At 49.2% G+C, this 24,177-nt stretch overlaps 1 protein-coding gene across 1 annotated transcript in view; it reads left to right on the top strand.

Moving 5' to 3' along the window:
* Positions 1–11,810: 11,810 nt before the first annotated feature.
* The window catches only part of VANGL1 (VANGL planar cell polarity protein 1), a 39,150-nt gene continuing 26,783 nt past the window's right edge, over positions 11,811–24,177 (top strand). The window contains exons 1-3 of the mRNA XM_056848695.1: positions 11,811–11,914; positions 13,949–14,075; positions 22,282–22,889. Of these exons, the coding sequence (XP_056704673.1) occupies positions 11,844–11,914; positions 13,949–14,075; positions 22,282–22,889 (806 nt within the window). The 5' untranslated portion in view covers positions 11,811–11,843. The remainder of the gene's footprint in view (positions 11,915–13,948; positions 14,076–22,281; positions 22,890–24,177) is intronic.

The following is a 24,177-nucleotide window of genomic DNA, read 5'->3' on the forward strand; positions in this document are numbered from 1 at the left end:
CCATCCATCTGGGCAAATTGGACGGGAGCTGGTAAAGCCTCGGACTTGACTTTGAGGGCTGCAAACGTGGTCTCACTGATTAAAGTGCGGCCGCAGCCAGAGTCAATAAGTGCCTTGACAGGCAGTTGGGGACCCCCTTTATAGTGTTGCAACACTGCGTCCACATACACCGTATTTTCTACTTCTTTCACCTTCGTCGGTTTCGTAGGTTTTGCAGGAGAAACTGCGGGGGTCTGCGGGGACGTTCCATTCACCGCAGACTGTGACCGGTTATTAGACAGGTCAAGAGGCGAGTCCAGGTTTAGCGCTGGGGTATCCTGGAGATGATCCCCGTCCGAAGATGGAGAATTGTCCCCCACTGGGGCACTTGTAATCCGAGACCCGGAGGGGTCTGTAGAAACAGGAAGATCGGGAGAGTCTCTGAACTGAAGTGCAGAGGGTGTGAACCGACCCGGCGTTGTACTGCGGGCGGCTGCGGTGCCTCCGCGTTGAGGTCTTCCCCGGTTTTGTGACAGGTCAGGAAGCGAGTCCAGGGTTAACGCTGGAGTATCCCAGGGAAGATCCCTGTCCGAAGATGGAGAATTGTCCCCCACTGGGGCACTTGTAATCCAGGACCCGGAGGGGTCTGCAGAAGTAGGAAGTGCAGAGGGTGTGGGCCGTCCCGGTGCTGTACTGCGGGTGGCCGCGGTGCCTCTGCGTTGAGGTCGTCCCCGAGCTCGGGGCAATGCATTCGGTCGAGGGAGTTCCAGGCGTTGAGGACATGCTGAAACAAAGTGGTTCATCGCGCCGCAAACAAGGCAAGCTCCCCTTTGGAATCGGGATTCGCGATTATGAGGGGGCCGTGCTGATCTCTGTGGGCAGGGAACGGAAGCTTTGGGGGGAGGCTTCTGGCTTCCCCTCACCTTGGGTCGCTGACAAGGTAGTATCTCTGCCGAGCCGGCAAAAGAGATCTTCAGTTTGGGTGGTCTCCATGGAACTGGAGGTAGTACGGGTGCTGGTGTAGATCCAAGGAACGGGGCCCCTGGACTTCCTGGCGGTGGCAGGACGGGAGCTCTGGGGTCTCCTGGCGCCACAGGCACTGCTGGAGTTACTGGCAACATGGGCGCTCCGCCCAGAGGTGCCGCAGGTTGCTGCGGTTGAGCCTGATCAGGAGACCTTGGTTGTGGAGCTGGGGCCGAGCCATCCTGTTCGGCTTGTATCTGCTGCAAGCAGTCGTTGTCGTGAAGCAAAAAGTGTATTTGACCCTGCAAGTGGGCCACCCGGTCTATGTGTTCTCGATTGTGCTGTCGGAGCAAAAACATATCCTTGCCCGCATCACCTAAGCGACGGGGCTGGCTGATTCGGAGGTTTGCAGTCCAGAGAGTTTCCTCATAGTGCAAGTCCTCTTTGGTCCCCTTACGATCCGCTAAAACTTGATCCGCTTCAAGTTTGGTGGTCAGGGTCGTGGTCACTAGTGGCAGAGCTTCCTGCTTCCATGCCGAAATAGGTCCGGCTTGATCCGGAAGATCCAGTCGTGGCTGGACCTGAACCGCTAAGGTCGCTGCGCTGAGACCAAAGACGGGGGTTGACAGCTTAGCAATCCCGGCCATTGAAGCGGTGGTCGAGGTCATTCCGTGGAAGAGCGCAACCATCCGTTTTGCCAGTGCTTTTGGCCCGGCTCCGCACACCCGGGCCAGTTGAGCATCCTCCACTAGACAATCTGACACTAGGAGGTCGTGGCGGGCGCTGGCTTCCACTCTGCGCCCGTACAAGTCCAGTCAGGCGGCTACGTTCCACTTCTGCCCGATGAACGTTGTCTAGGGTGTCCTCAAAGGAAGGTGTCAAGGATGAGACCCTTCCAGGGCTCCGGCTCCGGGGAACAGATCCACCGGGACCGGGGCGAACCACACCGGGCTCACTCGGAGAGCTCTGTCTTAGCTCCCATCCGAGTGGCAGGCGAACCACACGGGGCTCCAGCCACGGTAAACTCACTCGGAGAGCTCTGTCTTAGCTCCCATCCGAGTGGCAGGCGAACCCTCCTGGGCTCCAGCCTGACTGATGAAAAGGGTGATGGGATAGCTGTCATAATGTAAGCTCTTGACCCATCGAACCAGAAATCACCACAGAGACAATCAGATTCCAAGCAGATGGCTTTACTGGTCAAATAGGCAATACAGTGCTTTGAAGGCAAGATGACAGCTATGGGTTGTCTTGCCCGTTATTTGGAAATATAAGGCAGAGAAACGGCGGGAGATTACAAAGCATAAACAGAGCATATTTCCCAGGAGTGGCGTTCCCAGGCTTTGGTATGTGTAGCCGTCCTTGAAGTCTGGACGGTTCAGCAGAGAAACGAAAGGAAACATCTAAACCGAGATAACAGCCTGACATTCTAGCTGTATCTGAGGAAGTGAGCTGTGGCTCACGAAAGCTCATACCCTACCAGAAATATTTTTGTTAGTCTTTAAGGTGCTACTGGACTCTTGCCCTTTTTGACTACTGCAAAAAGACTAACACGGCTACCCACTGTGAAATAACTTTAACATTAGTTTGCAAGTGGGTTTTGCCGTTTCACACAGTCCGTTTATGCTTGGTAATTAGCAGCGCGTTCCATGCTGAAGTGCCCTGCGTTGTTGTTTTTAGTTCTTCACTCTGAACCGTCATTCCAGAAGTCACTGCGAAGCCGGCGCATACCTGCTTCGCATTTCTTAAGAGCCCCTTTAACGCGACCTTTTGTATTTGCTCCACCCCCGCATCAAAGCAACTGAAGGAACCATGAAAAATAAAAGCCATGCAAACGACTATTGCTAAGGGCTATGCGAATGGAGGAGCAGGCGAGTGGGGGGGTGTCGGAATTTGTTTGACTTCCTCTTGCATCGGGACCATGAATAGTCATTTTAAAGGGCGGATTAAAAAAAGCAGCTTTGAGCGAGCATCAAAATTGACTGCATAAATGGCTACAGTAAAATCCAGCTGCAAAGTGCATTGAAAGTGGATTGAAAGTGCATTATTCAGCATGTGTAAACCACCCACTGTTTCTCTCCTTCCCTGGAGGTTTTTAAGCAGAGGCTAGATGGCCATCTGTCAGGAATGCTGATTCTATGACCTTCAGGCAGATCATGAGAGGGAGGGCATCTTGGCCATCTTCTGGGCATGGAGTAGGGGTCGCTGGGGTGTGTGTGGGGGAGGTAGTTGTGAAATTCCTGCATTGTGCAGGGGTTGGACTAGATGTCCCTGGTAGGGCTGTGCAAAAAAATTTTTTGTTCAGGTTTATTGGGCCTGATTTTTTTTCAGGAAACCTGATATAAGCCAAATACCCATAATGGAAAATGTGGGCATTTGGTTTATTTCCAGGTTTCCCAAAAAATTTGGCCCGAGGGGGGTGTCATTTTTCAAGGCAGAGCCCCCAAATTCACAGCGTAGCTTGAAGGGACTGTTCTTGCACAAACCCCAAAGTTTGGTGAATATTGGGTCAGGGGTCTGATTTTATGGGGTTCGGAAGGGGCTTCCCCCTCCTCCATCAATGGACACACATACCCAGACCCGAAAAAGCCAAATAATTATTTGGATTCAACTTTCTCCCCAGGTTTGTGCATTTGGTAAATCTGAACTGGAAATTTACTGAAATGGCTAATTTCGGGTTTATTTTCAGTTTGGGTTGATCGATATGCACACACCTAGTCCCTGGTGGTCCCTTCCAACTCTGTGATTCTCTCCAAACTCTCTCCACCCCACCTATCTAACAAGGTACCTGTTGGGGGCGGGAAAGGGAAGGCTATTGTAAGCCCTTTGAGACTCCTTACTGTAGAGGAAAAGCAGAGTATAAAAAACCAACTCTTATTATTCAGAAGAACATAGGAAAAGCCCTGCTGGATCAGACCGAGGCCCATCAAGTCCAGCAGTCTGTTCACACAGCTGCCAACCAGGTTCCTCTAGGAAGCCCCACAAACAAGATGACGGGTGTCAGGTGGTTTGTTTATATCGGAGGCAGGTGGTTTATTTAAATCAGCTTTGCACGGAAAGTGCAAACGAAAGGAGCTGAATTATGTCACCGACCCCGATCGCTATCATTCAAAGAGCTTCTATTGAAGGAAAGTTCTTTTACATGGTTTTTTAAAAATCAGTTCTGCCTTTAGAAAAGAACAAGGGGGGGAAACCCTCAAAACCCAGTCACTATTAAAAAAAAAAACCCTGCATGTATAGAGTGGAAATAAAAATATAACAGCATTGGCAGATCTACACATAAGCTGTAAAAGGTTTCCAGCTATCTAAAAATATGTCCATATGCAATTGTCAATAGGCCATGCGTTACAGTATGGTCCTTAATTCACTGATGTACAGGAGGTGGGCATTTGTCGCTCCAATGTGGTAATACAAGCCTTTTAGCCGTAGTAATGTGGCACTAGGTTCTAGCTGGAGATCTCCCACTCTGACAGCTGCTCTCCAGCTGATAGAGATCAGTTCCCCTGTAGAAAATGGCCGCTTTGGCAATTGGACTCTATGGCATTGGAGTCCCTTCCCCTCCCCAAAAACTTCCCGCCGGTGGCAAAGAGGGACCTGGCAAGCCTATGTGGCGTGGAGGGTCCATTTTAGTTGACAATCAGTTAGCCTCGAAGAGACGGGCAGATAGTTTGCAGGGAAGGTGCCTTTACACATGTTAAGGAGAAGAGTTGGGTTTTATATACCCTGCTTTTCTCTACCTTTCAAGAGTCTCAAAGCGGCTTACAATCGCCTCCCCCCCCCCAAACAGGCACCTTGAGAGGTAGGTGGGCTGAGAGAGTTCGGAGAGAACCGTGACTAGCCCAAACGTCACCCAGTAGGTATTAGTATTAAGAAAACCAAGCCATCAAAGGGAGCATGAAATAATGAGCAGCCACCAAAAAGCAACCAGTGTGGCATAGTGGTTAGTGCTTCGGCCTAGGATCTGGGAAACACAAGTTTGAAAGCCTGCTCTGTCACGGGAGCTTGCAGGGTGACCTTGGGCGAGTCGCACACACTTAGCCTACCCCACAGGGTTGTTGTGAGGATGAAACGGAGATTGATGTAAGCCGCTTTGGTTCCCCATCGGGGAGAAAGGCAGGGTACGAAAGAAGTAAAGCAAACGAAATCCATAAAACGGCTGTCCGGCTTGAATAAAAACACTTGTTTTTGCCTGGTACTTAAAGTACAGGAAAGCGGGGCGCCAAGTAGGGTGGCCAGGTCCCTCTTCGCCACCAGTGGGAGGTTTTAGGGGCGGAGCCTGAGGAGGGTGGAGTTTGGGGAGGAGAGGGACTCCAATGCCATAGAGTCCAATGGCCAAAGCAACCATGTTCTCCAGGGGAACTGATTTCTATCACCTGGAGATCAGTTGTAATAGCAGATCTCCAGCTACTACCTTGAGGTTGGCAACCCTAAAAAGACCTCATGAAACCATTGGATGGGACCTTTTTCTAGGGTCGCCAGCTCCGGGTTGGGAATTACCTGGAGATTTTAGGGGTGGAGCCTGAGGAGGGCAGGGTTGGGAGAGGGGAGGGGCTTCAATGCCATAGAGTCCAATGGCCAAAGAGGGGAGACTGATCTGTATCAGTTGTAACAGTGGGAGGTGTCCAGGTAGTACCTGGAGGTTGGCAACCATATCAATTAGACCTCATCAAACCATTGGATGGGACCTTTTTCTAGGGTTGCCAGCTCCAGGTTGAAAATTACCTGGAAGTTCTGGGGGTGGAGCCTGAGGAGGGCGGGGTTTGGGGGAGGGGAGGGACTCTACAGCAACCATGTTCTCCAGGGGAACTCCTTTCTCTCTCCTGGAGATCAGTTGTAATAGCAGGAGGTCTCCAGCTAGGGTTGCCAGGTCCCTCTTCCCCATTGGGGGGAGGTTTGGGGGCGGAGCTTGAGGAGGGCAGGGTTTGGGGAGGGACTCCAATGCCATAGAGTCCAATGGCCAAAGTCACCATTTTCTCCAGGGGAACTGATTTCTGTCGCCTGGAGATCAGTTGTAATAGCAGGAGGTCTCCAGCCACCACCTAGAAGTTGGCAACCCTACCTTTTTTTCCCCTCCAGGCTGTCGGCAGCCCCAGCTGGCCCTTCCCCCCACCCCCAGGTTCGTCCCTCCTGCCAGGTAGGAAAGCCGGATCCGCCAAGGAAGCGGAAAGCGCCGCGCCGGCAGCAGCAGAATGGATCGGGTTGCCAACCTACAGGTCTCAGCTGGAGTTCTCCCGCTATTCCCGCTGACTCCCAGCCGACAGTGATCGGATCAGCGGGAGGTCTGTATGCGATGAGGAAGTAAACAATAGCTGAGCAAAGAGCGTGACCGTGCACTGGGATTTGTTCTGGTCTTTACGGGGGTTTGACCCTGTCCAGAAGACTCTCCCGGCTGACCAGGGGAAGATCCGAGTGGGCTGCAAGTACCCAGGCAGAGGGGAGGGGCCGTGGCTCAGCGGGAGAGCCTCTGCTTGGCACGCAGAAGGTCCCAGGTTCAATCCCCGGCATCTCCAATTGTAGGGACCAGGCGAGTAGGTGATGGGAAAGACCCCCGCCTGAGAGCCATGGGGAGGGGCCGTGGCTCAGTTTGTAGAGCCTCTGCTTGGCACGCAGAAGGTCCCAGGTCCGATCCCCAGTGGCATCTCCCGTTCAAGGGACCAGGCGAGTAGGTGATGCGGAAGACCCCAGCCTGAGACCCTGGAGAGGAGCCGCTGCCGGTCTGAGCAGACGATACCGACTGGGATGGCCTGATTCCGCAGAAGGCAGCTTGGCGCGCCCGTGGAGGAAGGGCCCCCTGGCCTCTCCGGCGCCGAAGCCCCTCCCGTCCCCTCCCCGGGCTCCGCCCCGAAGCCCTCCCGCGGGTGGCGAGGAGGCCGCGGGCGCGCCCGGGCGCGGAGCCGCCGGCGGGCAGAGCGCAGGTCAGTGGGCGGCGCAGGAGGGCAGCGGGGCCGGGCCGGGCCGGGCTCTCCCCTCCCCTCCCCTCCCCGGGCCGTGGCTCCGGCCGCTCCGGCCACCCCCGCGCGGGACTCGGCCGGCCCTCCTCTCCCTCCCAGCGGGGCCGAGAGGGACGCGCAGCCGCCGCCGCCGCGGGCCACAGGCGGGCGGTCCGGCCGGCCGAGACGCGGCGCTCCACAGGTTGCCTCCGTCCCCGGAGGAGCGCTGCAGGCGCAACGCGGCGCCAGCCTTCTGCTCGGTGGGGCTCCGGTTCGTCCTCCGGCGGGGGGGGGGAGGGAGGGAGGGGGGCGGTTGATCGTCTTAACGCTGCCGACGCCGGTGGGGGGAGATCCCTGGAGATCTGGGGAGGGACTTCAGCCCGCGGTCCTGCCAGAGCGGCCGTCTGTGCAGGGGAGGTTTGGCCTCTCGAGGTGCGCGTTGCCCCCTCCGAAGTCTCCAAACTCTGCATGGGGGCGCTTATTGTTGAGTTTTGAGAATGGGGGCAATGCGCATCTGGGTGTGTGCAAAGTGCCGTCAAAGTCGCAGCCGACTTAGGGCGACCCCTTTGGGGGTTTCCATGGCAAGAGGCTAACGGAGGTGGGTTTGCCAGCGCCTTCCTCTGCGCAACGACCCTGGTCTTCCTTGGTGGTCTCCCATCCTAGAGAATGGCAAGCCCAAGGCGAAACCTCCTATGCATCAATGGCCTCAAAAATAAGCCCCCCATGCAGAGTTTTGAGAATTTGAATGGGGAAAACGTACATCTGGGCCAGCTTTGCAAGGTCAATTTTGATGCTGGCTCAAAGGTCCTTTTTTTAATGCAACTTTTTTTAATGCAAAAGGAGAAATGCCACCCACCCACCCACCCCCACTCGCCTGCTCCTTTGTTCCTGTTTGCATAGCCGTTAGCATTTGCGTCGCTGACGCATCTCTGTTGTTTTGCATGGTTCCTTGAGGGGGATTCTTCACAGTAAACACCAAGGGTCGCGTTGTAGGGGCTCTTAAGTAATGCAAAGCAGATCTGCACCGGCTTCGCAGTCACTTCCGGAATGACGGTTCAGTGTGCAAATTTTTTAAAAAAAATATGCGGGGCGCTTCAGCCTGGAAAGGGCTGCTAATTACCAAGAATAAATGGCCTGAGGTTTGAGAATTTGGATGGGGAAAATGTGCATCTAGACAGCGGCAAATCCAAGGCAAAACTTCCCCTGCATAAATGGCCCTGGAGGTTTGGGGAGTGGAGCCTGGAGAGTGACTTCAGCCCTAGGCAATGCCATATCAGCCATTTGTGCAGGGGAGGTTTTGCCTTGGGTTTGCCTCTGTCTAGATGCACATTTTCCCCATCCGAATTCCCAAAACTCAGCTATAAGCCCCCCATGCAGAGTTTTGAGAATCCGGATGGGGAAAATGTGCATCTAGAGAGCAGCAAACCCAAGGCAAAACCTCCCAGGAATAAAAATGGAGTCCAGTTTCCCAAGCAGCCATTTTATCCCTCTCTGTTGTCTGGAGATCGGTTATAATTCTAGGAGATCTCCAGGCCCCACCTGGAGGTTGGCAGCCCCAAGTTGGCCCATCTTGGAAGGGAGTCCCCGTTCCCCTGTGGGGATCTGGCAGGCCCTGTTGATAAACCTGAGTTTTGCAGCATTGGGACCCACCAAGCTCGTCTTGTTTTGGACAGATGTCACAGATGCGGGATCCAGCCCTGCGAGCACATGCGCATGGGTGCCAAAATCGGGTTCTGGACACGAAAGAGCTGTGACTGGATCGCCTGTCTCTTGGCATTTTTTCACATGTTGCTGTTAAGGAGCGGCATTGGATCGGGACCATGGGGTGTGTTCACCTAGCCCCCCTGCCTCTTGCTGACAAAAATTGCCCCCGGGATGCTGGTACCCCCCCCCTTCAGCTTTCCCTACTGGGGCAAATAGTATATCCAGAGGACCTATCTAAATTGGAGAAAGTTGAGAGGTGAGGGAGGGGGGACTCTGATCTGCAGAACCGGGTTCGATTCCCCACTCCTCCACACTAAGCCAGCTGGGTGACCTTGGGCTAGTCACAGCTCTCTCAGCCCCACCTGCCTCACAGGGTGTCTGTTGTGGGGAAGGGAAGGTGATTGTAAATTGGTTCGATTCTCCCTTAAGCGATAGAGAAAGTCAGCTTATAAAAACCAACTCTTCTTCTTCAGGTTGGGAAATACCTGGAGACTTTGGAGGCGGAACCTGAGGAGGGCAGGATTTGAGGAGGGGTGGGACTTCAGTAGGATCTAATACCATAGCGTTCACCTTCCAAAGCGGTAATTTTCTCCAGGCGAACTGACCTCTATCACCAGGAGATCAATTGTAATAGCGGGAGATCTCCAGCCACCACCTGGAGGTTGGCAACCCTAAAGGAGGATGAAACCTTCCTTACCGGACACTGTGGTCTTGATTCAAATTTCCACATCCGTGGCAGCTTTTTATAGATGTTTACGGAGATGGAAGGAGCCCAGATCCTCTGCCAAATCTCATCGGATGTGGATTTTGAGGAGGAAGCACCTCCGATCTTTCCCAGTAGAGGGCAGCGGTTGCAACCATCCCAGGTTGTTGCGCAATCCTCAGTGGTGGGGGAAAAGTTTAGGGTCACAGGAACACACGAAGCTGCCTTCTACTGAATCAGACCCTTGGTCCATCAAAGTCAGTATTGTCTACTCAGACCGGCAGCAGCTCTCCAGGGTCTCAGGCAGAGGTCTTTCCCATCACCTGCTTGCCCAGTCCCTTTAACTGGCGATGCCGGGGATTGAACCTGGGACCTTCTGCACTCCAAGCAGAGGCTCTATCACTGAGCCACAGCCCCTCTCCATGGCTCTCCAGGGTCTCAGGCGGAGGTCTTTCATGTCACCCACTTGCCCGGTCCCTTTAACTGGAGATGCCAGGGATTGAACCTGGGACCCTCTGCATGCCAAGCAGACGCTCTACCACTGAGCCACGGTTAATGATTGGAGGTATCTTCTGTGATCCGGTTTGGGGACGTGCACCTTTGTGAAATGGATCCCTGAAGCTGCCACTGTGATAAATCTGTTGGCTACCATAGGAGATCAGTTAAACAACAGATAGCTTTAGAGAGAAACGGTTCAATCTTCCCCCCCCCACTGATCCCCCCCCCTAGAATTACAGCCAGGGTGACCGCTCACTGTGCTCTCTCTTGGCACTCTGTAGTCAGAGGCCGCAGAGGTTTGCCGTCTTTGAAGCACTTCCAGGAGAGTAGCCGTGCCAATCTGTTGCGGCTGACAGGAGTCTCTTCCGTAGCCAGAATTTTGTTCCTTTTGTCAAAGGTAGGATGTGGATCTTCAGACAGCAGAATTGGTTAGGGGGGATAAAGTTGTCACGGACAGGCTAAAAAGACCATGTCCGTTTATGCCTGGTAATTAGCAGCGCGTTTCAGGCGGAGGTGCCCCACATATATTTTTGAATTTTTCACATTGAAGCGTCATTCCGGAAGTGACTGCGAAGCCGGCGCATACCTGTGTCGCATGACTCAAGAGCTCCTTTAGCGCGACCTTTGGTGTTTGCGCCGCCCCCGCCGCAAAGACTCCCCTGAAAGAACCATGCAAAATAACAGCGGCGCGTTAGCTATGCACATGCTAATGGCTATGCAAACAGGAGCGAAGGAGCAGGCGAGCGGGGAGTGGAATTTCTCCTTTTGCGTCGGGACCATGAATAGGCATTTTTTAAGTTGCATTTAAAAAAAGAGCTTTGAGCGAGCATCAAAATTGACCCACGAAACCTCAGTCTGGAAAGTGTCCCCGGAAATGCCTATTCTCACTGGGTTGTTGACGTCCCCGGTTCATGCACAATCAGTCGCCGTGTCCGTTGCTTTCCCTGTGAGACTGTCCTTTGCTTCTCCTTGTGCATTCTCTCAGCGGCCCTCCTCTTCAGAATCCCCCGTAACATTCTTGGCTAGCAGCCTGCTCTTCCACGCTTTGTTATGATGAGGACTCCTGGCCCAGGGCATTTCCTTCACAGTTGAGCTCACATGCTTCGCCTTATTTAACAGGCTGTTACACTTATTCCTGTAAAAGAGCTAGATTCGAACCCAGTACCACCTTAGAGGCCAACCAGATTTTCCAGTGTAAGCTTTCGAGAGGCAAAGCTCCCTTCGTCAGACACTTCTGATGAAGGGAACTTTGACTCTCGAAAGCTTATACCCCAAAAATCTTGTTGGTCTCAAAGATGCTACTGGATTCAAATCTAGCTCTTTTACTAAACCCTCTGAGACCGTTCCTATAAAACAGCTTCAATCGTGTAATTTTTATTTACGCCTGTCCACACTGAACTCTAATCTGGTGAACCGGGTTGGTTTCCCCACTCCCTACACGTGAAGCCAGCTGGGTGTCCTTGGGCTAGTCTCAGCTCCCGTAGAGCTCTCTCAGCCCCCCCCCTACCTCACAAGGTGCCTGTAGTGGAGATAGGAAGGGAAGGAGATTGTAAGACAGTTTGATTCTTCCGTAAGTGGTAGAGAAAGTCAACATATAAAAAACTAACTCTTCTACTTATTATTCTTCATGCCATTTTTGTAGTTATTTATTTACCAAATTCAGATCCCAGCTTTTGGTTCACTAACTAAGGGTCAAGTGGCACGAACATATGGGTAGAAGCAGCTTTTACCACTCCTGGCGTGGTGAGTGGCATGTGCCCCAAATCTGCCCCAGGGCACTCCAGAGGCACGAAATATTTGCCAGGAAGCAAGGAGAGGAGCCAATTTAAGGAACGGGCCTGTTCTTTGTATATAACAGGGCAAGTTTCACTGAGTTTTTCTGGCCATATTTATATGTTGAAGCTTAAGATCCGTCTCTGCCTCCCTAGGACCGAGGGCTGGAAATTCCTGTGTATTGACCCTTTGGACTGGCGGCTGACTGAGAAGCGTCGGAGTTCTTCCTCTGTGGAGCGAGCGGCCCTTCTGGGCCGGAGACCTCTCCCTGCTCTTCACCCACCTTCTCCGCTGCCATGGATACGGAGTCAACCTACTCTGAACATTCCCACTACTCGGGACACTCCAAAAAATCCCAGAGACAAGGGTATGGCTGCTTTAGTCGCACTGCAAGCGGAACTCGTGGTGGTGTGGGGCGATCCTTGTTCCTTTGCTGTTCTAGGCTTGTACTGATGGACACAGCGGAACCAAACTCCAAAACAGTTGACGCAACATTGACGGGTGGGGGGGGAAGGGGGAACCCTTCATGTGGTCTTTTGGACTGCTATAGCAACTCCAGCAGCCTCTGAGATTCATAGAATCATAGAGTTGGAAGGGACCACTAGGGTCATCTAGTCCAACCCCCTGGCCAATGCAGGAAATTCACAACTACGTTCCCCCCCACACACACCCAGTGACCCCCTACTCCATGCCCAGAAGATGCGGGAAAAACCTTTAGGATCCCTGGCCAATCTAGCCTGGAGGAAAATTGCTTCCTGACCCCAAAGTAGCAATTGGCATCACCCTGGGCATGTAAGAAATAATGCAGGATAATGCTGCTGCCGTCGTCTTGCTTGTGGGCTTCCTAGAGGCACCTGGTTGGCTGCTGTGTGAACAGACTGCTGGACTGGATGGGCCTTGGTCTGATCCAGCAGGGCCTTTCTTATGTTCTTATGATGCATGCCCATTCTCTCCAGGATCAGAGGAGCAGGCCTACTATATTAGGTGCTGTGGAGCACAGGCAGGATGGTGCTGCTGCAGTCGTCTTGCTTGTGGGCTTCCTAGAGGCACCTGGTTGGCCACCAAATGAACAGACTACAGGACTTGATGGGCCTTGGTCTGATCCACTAGGGCTTTTCTTATGCAAGAAAGGGCCATGGCAGCTAAACACGGCGCAACCCTTCCTGCCCTCCATATCATGATCTGCCTAAGTTCACAGAATCAGCATTGCTGACAGATGCTCATCTAGCCTCTGCTTGGAATTTCCCCTTGGCCATTGTGTGCATACCTGGCATAGGTGTGGGCTGAGTGTTGGAATCTGTCCCCCCCCCCCATTCAAGAAGGAACCATTTCCTGCTTCTTCTGAGAAGTGTAATTTTTTTTATTGTTTGTGGCCCGTTTCCTAGTTATTGGGGAGGGACGTCGGTGAGCGAGGAAGCTGAATTTGTCACAAAGCACATTGGCGAGGGTTCAGGCGTGCCCGATAAATGTTCGGCCTGTATTGTGGTAACTGTTTGACAAAAGAAACTGTTTGACAAAGGACTTCAGTCAGCAGCACTGAAAGTGGGGGGAAAGTTCACACTCTTAGAGGCCATCTGTTGCTACCTCATGTTTATCTCCACCTGCCTCAGAAACTTAGGATTTTTTTTTTTTGCTCGATTTCTGCTGCTTTATTCATTTAACCGATGTTCTTTGTCAAGCCGAATGCCTGGAGTGTGTTATTGCCGGTGCTCTCTTGGCAACAGTTCGAGTCCTCGGCCCTCCCAGCTCCGTTTCCCCTCTTATTTGAACCTTCTCAGCAGGTTGCTTGAGGTAATATGCAGCAACTGTCGGCGAGGGGTAGGTGTGAGATCCCAGATACCGAGGCGATGGGCAAATCCCGACACGCCGAGGGTCGCTTTGACAGTTCTTTCCATACAAACTGCTCTTCGACCTTCTTCTCTCTTCCTCCCCACCCCTAGCTGCGCGAGGGCAGAAAAACTGGGATCGGTTGACCAGCTTCCAAATGTTTGGAGGACTTGGCGCACGACCTCAGGGGTGCTGGTACTTCTGGTGGTAGACTACGGCCTGTGGGAAGGTTGGGTCACGCGAGGTTAACGAAACAGGATCCCCGGCTCCTGCTTTTCACGGAGGGGGTTCCCTCGGAACTGAGGCGTAGCTCCTCTTGGCATTTCCTCGGTAATCCTCTTAAACATCCGCATGAGGATTTGGATTACTTCCGCAGCCTCCCTTTCTCGCCGAAAAGCATTGAAACGGCTTTGCACGACTGCTGGGTTCACAGCGTCGGCCATGGCCAAAACGCTCTGCAAAGCCGCGTCCAATTTCCACGGACGGCCGTGGCCCGTTGCGACTCGATTTTGGCCAAAGCATAGGACGATCGGTTGGTGGAGCTCACCTTTTCTCTCTTCTTCCCGTGGCCAAGGAGCCGGGACAGGCACAAATCGCCCCGGAGCAAAGATGGCAGTCGGTCTGAGAAGTCGGTCACCATCCAGGCGCCCCCTGCAGAGCCGTTATTGGGGAATGATTCTTCTCGGACGGAAGAAACTCAGGTAAGAAGTGAGGAAGATGGGCAGTTTTGTTGGTGCCAGGGTTTTCTGCATGTGGCGCCTTGGACTTTTGGCTCACGGCTCCTGTGCCCACTGATAATAGAATCATAGAGTTGGAAGGGACCACCAGGGTCATCTAGTCCAACCCCCTGCACAATGCAGGAAATTCACAACTACCTCCCCCCCCACACCCCCAGTGCCCAAAAGATGGCCAAGATGCCCTCCCTCTCATGATCTGCCTAAAGTCATAGAATCAGCATTGCTGACAGATGGCCATCTAGCCTCTGCTTAAAAACCTCCAGGGAAGGAGAACTCACCACCTCCCCTGGAGGTTTTTATGATTCTGAATATTTTTAAATGCTAGTTCTAAACCAATTTCTGTTTGAACATCAAGTGCTGAGATAACCACTGTTGATATATTCTTTCTTGCTGCCTTCTGATCTCCTGGATTGAATAGAGATCTGGGATTCCTGTCTCGTTACCAATGCTAATTTCTCCATGCCTACTGCCCCTCCGCATATCACACCTAATCCAATCACGCCTGCTAATGTCATTTACTTGCTTTTGACATTTACATTGCTATTATGTGTCTGAATTCACTCTTGTCTACTTAAGGATAGATAGGCTCACATGCTAGCTGTATCTGAAGAAGTGAGCTGTGGTTCACGAAAGCTCATAACCCTGCCTGAAATTTTGTTAGTCTTTAAGGCGCTGCTGGACTCTTACTCTTTTCTACTGCTAGGGTTGCCAGTCTCCAGGTACTAGTTAGTAAAAAGGAAACAGTATAGACTCAATATATATCAAACATGACCTGACTGTTCGAGCAGCCCATTCTTTGTGGGAGCTAAAAAGCTAAAATTATATATTAAAAATTAAAAAACTAAAAATAAAAAGTATTTCTATAAACTTTACAACCTTGATATCTAAAAGACTACAAACCTCCCAGGAGTGTAAGATATTATTTCAAATGGGCTTTATCCTCTAACCTTTGAGGCTGATGAAGCTATGCTGTGGTGAAAGCGTTACGAGTATCCCGAATAGCGTTTCCTCCTTTGTTCTTTGCCTTTGCCATAGAGCAATCTTGGAGCAACTTTTGCCATCGTAGACGCTGGGTTATTAACCATTGTCTCCTACTTGGACTTTCTTGCCTTCATCTTCCTTTGGAGATAGCTATTATGCTGCAAGCGTCGTTGCTTGTCATACAAGTTGTCAACACTTGTATATATTTGTATATTATATGTAACCACTTGTATTGTCCTTGTTTGCACTTACTTTCTTAGTTAGTTTCATAGAATACAATGTTTGATATATATTGAATCTATACTGTTTCCTTTTTACTAATTGTTGATTTACAGTATAGTGAGTCGTTTCCTACAGCCTCCAGGTACTAGCTGGAGATCTCCCACTGTTACAGCTGATCTCCAGCCGATTGTGTTCAGCCCACCTGGAGAAAATGGCCGCTTTGGCAATTGGACTCTATGGCATTGAAGTCCCTCCCCTCCCCAAACCACGCCTTCCTCAGGCTCCGCCCCAAAAACCTCCCCCTGGTGGCGAAGAGGGACCAGGCAACCCTCGCTCCTGTGCTCGGCATACCTCTCAGAGTCTGATGTACAGATGTGAATCACAACGGCTGTTGAGGGAATGAGTCTGAGTACTGGAGGGTGTTTATATACACGTATTAAACTTCCATGCAGTCAAGAGATGCCTTCGTTCCAGATCTTAGTCAGAAGCTACAATCCTCAACCTGTAAGATTGTTCAGAAAGCAGGCGGTGAGCTTAGGGCTGTTTAGCTTGGAAAGAAGGCGGTTAAGGGGAGACATGATAGAGATCTATAAAATGATGCATGGTATGGAGAGAGTGGACAGGGAGAAGGCTTTTCTCCCTCTCTCATAATACCAGAACGCTGGGGGTCATCTGCTGAAGCCGTAGGGTGAGTGATGCAAAACTGATAAAAGGAAGTATTTCTTCACACAACGCATAGTTAAATTGTGAAACTCCCTGCCCCAGGATGTGGTGATGGCTCCCAACTTGGAAGGCTTGAAGAGGGGAGTGGACACGTTCATGGAGGAGAGGGATATTCATGGCTCGTGCAAAAATGGACACTAGTCATGATTCATATGCATGATGCATATTCCCTCCTGTCTCAGAGGAGCATGCCTGTTACATTAGGCTGAGACACAGGCAGGATGGTGCTGTTGCAGTCGTCTTGTTTGTGTGCTTCCTAGAAGCACCTGGCTGGCCACTGTGTGAACAGACTGCTGGACTTGATGGAACTGGGTCTGATCCAGCAGGGCTTTTCTTATGTTCTTATGGTGCCCATCTATTCTCTCCTGGATCAGAGGAGCATGCCAATTGTATTAGGTGCTGCGGAACACAGGCAGGATAAATGCTGCTGCAGCAGTCTTGTTTGTGGGCTTCCTAGAGGCCCCTGGCTGGCCACCGTGTGATCAGACTACTGGACTTGATGGGCCTTGGTCTGATCCAGCAGGGCCTTTCTTATGTTCTTAACACAGGAACAATAATGCTACTGCAGTTGTCTTGTTTGTGGGCTTCCTAGAGGCACCTGGTTGGCCACCGTGTGAACAGACTGTTGGACTTGTTGGACCTTGGTCTGATCCAGCAGGACCTTTCTTATGTTCTCCTCTGCCCCCCATCCTCCAGAGAATACATCTGTGAGTTAGAGAACTTCTGCAAACAGCTCTTGACCACAGTGCTAATAATTTCCGTAGCCTTTCTAAGAGGCAAAACGCTTTCCCTGTGAGGTAACTCACGATTACGCCCATTTTACTGACGAGGGAGGCCAAAGAGAGGAGAGAGGCCTGCTTCTGCTCACAGTATAGCCCTGGGCAAGTCTGTGACTCAGACCAAAGCTCAAGGTTGTCTCCATTGAATTACACCCAGCGCTCAGATCCGACACACATCATGTGGGGTGTGCACATCTGCTGCCTCAACACATTCCGGGAAGCGGCGGCTGGCTTTCATGTATGCCGCGGACAGTTGTCAGAGACGTTAGTCTTTCTGCATGTGGTGTGTGGTGTGCAGTTTCCTACCAGTTCTGTTGTACCTGAATTGACCCTCGTCTGCCGGGGGGGTTTCACGTGATTCAGTATGAATAGGGAGTCAGGAGTTTGTGGTTGAGTCCTTGTCGGGAACTTTCCCACAGGTCCTACCAGTCTTACAGATCTTCTCCCTTCGTCGTCGGTACATGTCTGCCTGAACGGTTTGTGTTTTATGGGGCTGTTTGCTGAGTGAATATATCGTCGTTTTCATTACCCGTAATTATTATGGATGACTAATGGTAGCACTCTGTGTAAAGATCTCCTTGAGTCTTTATCTTTTGCCATGTGATAGAGCTTCGGTCTCATGGGCGGAGGGGCTGTGGCTCAGTGGTAGAGCCTCTGCTTGGCATGCAGAAGGTCCCAGGTTCAATCCCCAGCATCTCCAGTTAAAAGGACTAGGCAAGTAGGTGATGTGAAAGACCCCTGCCTGAGACCCTGGAGAGCCGCTGCCAGTCTGAGTAGACAATACTGACTTTGGTGGACCAATGGTCTGATTTAGTAGAAGGCAGCTTCATGTGTTCATGCTGAAGGGGCAGAAGTGGAATGATCCTTGATGCTGCCTAGTTTTCCAGGATTCAGTCTCCTTACTCTTATACACTCAAATGCTAATTTTTTTCCAAAGCATACCAGAAAGTAAGCACCTTGTTCCACAAATTCGCCACAGAGATCAGTTTGGCAACAGCATGACCCATCGAACTGAGCTGATTTTTAGAATGGGTCGTTTTCACATTTTTAGATCCCTGAGCAGTTAAGTCTTCGATCACATGCTTTCATCGGCCAGCTTCCCCACACTGTGCCTCTGGAGCTTTTTCGAGAGATTTGCTCTTTAGCCCCTAAAAAGACTCAAACGTCTGTGGATGTCAGGCCTGTGCATCGTACCTTCGGCTCAGACAAGTTACTGGCTGGCCTCACTCAGTGTTGTCTCTTCTGACTGGTAGCAGGTCTCTTTAAGGTCTCTTTACACAACTTTAAGGTTGACAGTGAGAAAACTGAAATTGTGGAAGGCTTTCTATTCCTTGGCTCCATCCTCAACCAAAAGGGAGACGGCAGCCAAGAAGTCAGAAGGAGGTTGAGACTGGGAAGGGCATCCGTGAAGGAGCTAGAAAAGATTCTGAAGTGTAAGGATGTGTCACTGGCCACCAAGATCAAGTTAATTCATGCCATCGTATTCCCTAGTACTATGTGTGGGTGTGAAAGCTACACATGGAAGAAAGCTGATAGGAAGAAAGTAAATTCCTTTGAAATGTGGGCTTGGAGGAGAGTGTGACAGATACCCTGGACTGCCAAAAAAAAATAAAAAATCAGTGGGATATAGATCAAATCAAGCCTGAACTGACCTTAGAAGCTAAAATGACTAATCTGAGGCTGTCGTATTTCGGTCACATTATGAGACGACAAGAGTCACTGGAAAAGGCAGTCATGCTAGGAAAAGTTGAGGACAGCAGGAAAAGAGGAAGACCCAATAAGAGATGGATGGACTCTATAAAGGAAGCCACAGCCCCCGATTTGCAAGATCTGAGCAAGGCTGTCAAAGATAGGACATTTTGGAGGACTTTCATTCATAGGGTCGCCATGAGTCGGAAGCGACTTGACAGCACTTAACACACACACAGGCAGGTCGCTGGCAGGGGGATATCTCTAAGAATATTAGAAGAAGGAGTGGTCCATCTAGTGCAGTATCTGCAGTGGCCAACCAGATGCCCTGAAAGGCCTTCAAGTAGTGCACAAAAACCAGGGTGTTCCCCTCTCCCCAGAAAAAAATTGGAGTGATGACGGTAGAAATTGAAACATAGGCAGTGCTTGCAAAGGCTAAATTTATCTTACTGCTTCCAGAACATCAAATGTGTTTGTTTCTTACAGGCCTCCTGTGGCAGCCATTTCTTGGCTACTAGTTAAAATGGATACTAGTCATGATGCACACCTCTTCTTTCCAGGATCAGAGGAACATGCCTATTGTATTAAGTGCTGTGGAACACAGGCATGATAATGCTGCTGCAGTCGTCTTGTTTGTGGGCTTCCTAGAGGCACCTGGTTGACCACTGAGTGAACAGACTGCTGGACTTGATGGGCCTGGGTCTGATCCAGCAGGGCCTTTCTTATGTTCTTATGAATACTAGTCATTATGCACACTTATTCTCTCCAGGATCAGAGGAGCATGCCTGTTATACTAGGTAGTGTGGAACACAGGCAGGATGCTGCTGCTGCAGTCGTCTTGTTTGTGGGCTTCCTGGAGGCCCCTGGTTGGCCACTGTGTGAACAGGCTGCTGGACTTGATGGGCCTTGGTCTGATCCAGCAGGGCTTTTCTTATGTTCTTATGATGCATACCTATTCTCCCCAGGATCAGAGGAGCATGCCTATTATATTAGGTGCTGTGGAACATCAGCAGGATGGTGCTGCTGCAATCGTCTTGTTTGTGGGCTTCCTGGAGGCACCTGGTTGGCCTCTGTATGAACAGGCTGCTGGACTTTTTTTTTTTTTTTGAAAATTTTTATTGGTTTTTATAATATAAATTTTCCATGTTAACAAACAACAATAAAAGTAATATAAAAAACTAAATCGTAAGTAATGTTGTTATAATTATTTAAATGCTAAATAAAAATAAAAAATAAAGGAAAATTTATTGACTTCCCCATCACCTCCGTCCGCCTCTTAATAAAGTATTCTATCCCATCGTGATATGGTCTGATCTTAATTATTCTTATCTCTCAATTAAGTTTCAATCACAATATACTATTGAAATAATTGATTACACTTCTTTATGTTAGCAATGTCATCTAGATCAGATTAAAAGGTACTCTTCCATTTTCCCCAGTCCTAATTAATATTCACAATATTTCATCCAAGCCTCCCATTCCCCCATAAATTGAACATTGTCTTTTTGATTTAAAGTAGCTGTAAGTTTTGCCATTTCCACCAGTTCAAACATTTTCATAATCCAGTCTTTTTCCCCAGGAGTGTCTGCCCCTTTCCATTTTGCTGCATAAAGCAGTCTTGCAGCTGTTGTCGCATAAATCAAAAAAGTCCTTTGTATTAACAAATCATCAGGTATCATACTTAATAGCATCATTTCTGGTGTTTTGGGTATATTTTTTGTACTATTAGTCTTAATTCATTATAAATCATATCCCAAAAATCCTTAGCTTTATCACAAGTCCACCACATATGATAAAAAGAACCAATTTCTTTATTACATTTCCAACATTTAGGGGATGTCACTTTGTAAATCCTTGCAATCTTCTTAGGTGTTAAATGCCATCTGTACATCATTTTGTAGATATTTTCTCGAATTGACTGCGCATTTATTCCTTTCAGGTCTTTCACCCATAGTCTTTCCCATTTGTTTAGGGCAATATCATGTCCCACAGTTTGAGCCCAATTAATCATTGTTGGTTTGATTATTTCCTGCTCACAATAAATTGTTAAAAGAAGATTATACATTTTAGAAATCAGTTGAGTGTTATTATCTAATAGCATCCTGTGAAAAGGCGATTTTTCTTTAGAGAATCCATTCTTCATGTCTTGTGTAAATACTGATTTAATTTGATGATATTGAAGCCATTGTAAATCGTCTTTAAGTAACTGAAAGTCTTTTAGTGAGCTTTTCTTTCCTTCCCAGTTAATTAACGCTTGGTAGGTGATAAATTTGTCCAATCTAAGTGGGCGTAATGTCAACATTTCTTGAGGTGATATCCACATCGGTGTTACTGGTTCAAGAATATGTTTATATCTCATCCAAATATGAAATAAGGAGGACCTGATTATATGGTTACGAAATGATGCTTGCATCTTAATTTTACCATACCACAAATAGCCATGCCATCCACTTATATTGTTAAAACCTTCAAGATCTAACAAACGCGAATTAGATAAGTTCATCCAGTCCTTTAGCCATACTAAAGCGGCTGCTTCAGCATAGAGTTGAAAGTTAGGTAATGCTAAGCCTCCTCTAACTTTAGAGTCCACCAAGTGTTTATAAGCAATCCTCGGTTTTTTCACTTGCCAGATGAAATTTAATACGTCTTTCCTCCAAGTATCAAAGTATTTAACATGTGATATTATAGGCAAATTTTGGAATAAGAAAAGCATCCTTGGTAAAATATTCATTTGGACTGTTGATATACGTCCCAAAAGTGACAGTTTTTTATTTGACCAAATGATCATGTCAGTTTTTATTTTGTCCCATAATTTAAGATAGTTATTAGTTATCAATTCTTTATTCTTTGCAGAGATCCAGATTCCCAAATATTTGACCTTATTAGCCTTCTCCCAACCTGTATATGATATAAATTCCTGTTGTTCTGTTTCTGATAAGTTCTTAAATATTGTCTTTGTTTTTTCTTGGTTAACTTTAAATCCCGATACATTTCCAAAATCGTCCAAAGTTTCCAGCAATATCTTCATTGATTGTGTTGGGTTCTCCAAAATTAACAGAAGATCATCCGCGAACGCTCTCAATTTGAATTCATGTTTTTTAATTTTTAATCCGCGAATGACCTCCATACTCCTTAGCTTACAGCATAGTGATTCCAACACCAACAAAAATAATAATGGAGACAGGGGACATCCTTGTCTGGTTCCTTTCTTAATTGAACAATTATCAGACATCGATTCGTTCACCAAGATTTTTGCCTGTTGGGATGTGTATATGGCCGATATACCTCTCAAGAAACGGTCTCCAAAATTTAATTTTTCCAATATCTTTTTCATAAAGTCCCAGGAGACCATATCAAAAGCTTTCTCTGCATCCAAAAATACAAAGGCCGCCGTTTGTTGAATATTCTGGTCATAATATTCCAATGAGTCTAATAAAACTCTTATATTATCTTTAATTGGCCTTCCTGGAACAAAACCTGCTTGGTAACAGGCTGCTGGACTTGATGGGCCTCGGTCTGATCCAGCAGGGCCTTTCTTATGTTCTTATGTTCCCCACCCCATAGCTTTTATTTATGTTTATTTTTTTTGTCTGAGAAAACATAGGGAGTCTAGTGAAACGGCAAGGAAGAAAAGATCGTGAGCCAACATAGCGTAGTGGTTAAGAGCAGTGGACTCTAATCTGGAGAAACGGGTTTGATTCCCCGCTCCTCCACACGAGCAGCGGGGAGTCCTACGTGGTATTGCCCATGATCGAACGTTCTTCTCTTCCCTTCAGGACGACAACTGGGGTGAAACGACGACCGCCATCACGGGCACTTCAGGTCACAGCGTCTCCCAGGAGGACATTTCCAGAATTGGCAAGGACCTGGAGGACGGCGTCGGCGTGGACTGCAGGCGCTACCTCGTTCTCACGGTGGCCGCCGTCCTTGGGCTCCTGGTCTTCCTCACCCCCGTTGCCTTCATCCTGCTCCCTCAAATCCTGTGGCGGCACGAACTGCAGGCCTGCGGCACAGCCTGCGAGGGACTCTTCATCTCCGTGGCTTTCAAACTCCTGATCCTCTTGATCGGGACCTGGGCGCTCTTTTTCCGCCCACCCAAGGCCGACCTCCCGAGGCTGTTCGTGTTTCGCGCCCTCGTTTCGGTCCTCATATTTCTGCTAGTCTTCTCCTACTGGCTCTTTTACGGCGTTCGCATTTTGGACGCCAAGGACCTCAACTATCAGGGAATCGTCCAGTTTGCCGTCTCGCTGGTGGACGCGCTCCTTTTCGTGCATTATCTCGCTATCGTGGTGCTCGAGCTGAGGCAGCTGCAGCCGATGTTCACAGTCAAGGTGGTTCGGTCGACGGACGGAGAATCGCGCTACTATAGTCTGGGACACTTGAGGTAGGTCGAAGGTTGGATGGTCCCTGGGGAATTCTCGGAAGCAGGGAGCAGTAATTCCTGCTCGATCTCTTTCCATTGTTTTAAAATTGTATTCAAGGCTGTGCTCCGTTTCTTGACCTTTATTTTTTCCTTGTTTTCCTTGTTTTAGCTTTTATGTAGGGCTCGTTTTACTTGTTTACCTCTATCTCCTGTAGCCCTTTTAAGTTTATTCACGCTCTTACCTTTCTTATCCTTCTTTAGCTTTATTGGCTCTGTCCCAGGTGTGAGATTGTAGAGGCGCAGAGTTTTAGCTTTATCCTATTTTACGACACCCCGCTTCTATGCTCTACTTCTTTGCTTTTCTCCCTTCCTCCTTTCCTCAGATCCTTGTCCTATTTTATCTAATGTTTTACATGTTTAACATGTTTTTATTGTATTTTTCATTTTAAAAATATAATGCAAAAATTTAAATTGTGGCTAATGCACTAATACTGGGGTCGACAGTGTAATGCAAAGCATTTGACCACTTAGGTAAGCTACTCCACCAGTGTAGTAGGACACCCCCATTCATTTGGTTTAAGAGGATCCCTTTAATTTGTGACAAGTGCAACTCCTTTCCAGAAGGTTCCAAACATGGGTTGTCTGGAGACCAAGTCCTGTGAGGAAAGGTTGAAGGAGCTGGGTATGTTTAGCCTGGAGAGGAGAAGACTGAGAGGGGACAGGATAACCATCTTCAAGTACCTGAAGAGCTGTCATAGAGAGGATGGTGCCGAGTTGTTTTTTTGTTGCCCCAGAAGGTCGGACCAGAACCAACGGGTTGAAATTAAATCAAAAGAGTTTCCATCTAGACATCAGGAAGAATTTTCTAACAGTCAGAGCAGTTCCTCGGTGGAACAGGCTTCCTCGGGAGGTGGCGATCTTTCCTTCCCTGGAGGTTTTTAAGGGGAGGCTAGATGGCCATCTGTCAGCAATGCTGACTCTCTGACCTTAGGCAGATGATGAGAGGGAGGGCATCTTGGCCATCTTCTGGGCACGGAGTAGGGGGTCACTGGGGGTGTGGGGAGGAGGTAGTTGTGAATTTCCTGCATTGTGCAGGGGGTTGGACTAGATGACCCTGGTGGTCCCTTCCAACTCCCAGATTCTATTTCTTACATTTAAACAAGGAGAAAATGACACCAGGGTTCCTCTAAACCTCGATTTCCCCCCATCCAGTCTTAATTCTCTGGCTACGGCCTCTCTACCTCAAAAAATGTCAAATTCCCCAGGGGCGAATTTTTTCAGGAAACCGGTAAAGAAGCCGAATGCCCAT

The sequence above is a fragment of the Euleptes europaea genome, chromosome 4, assembly GCF_029931775.1.
Source record: "Euleptes europaea isolate rEulEur1 chromosome 4, rEulEur1.hap1, whole genome shotgun sequence".
Lineage (NCBI taxonomy): Eukaryota > Metazoa > Chordata > Lepidosauria > Squamata > Sphaerodactylidae > Euleptes > Euleptes europaea.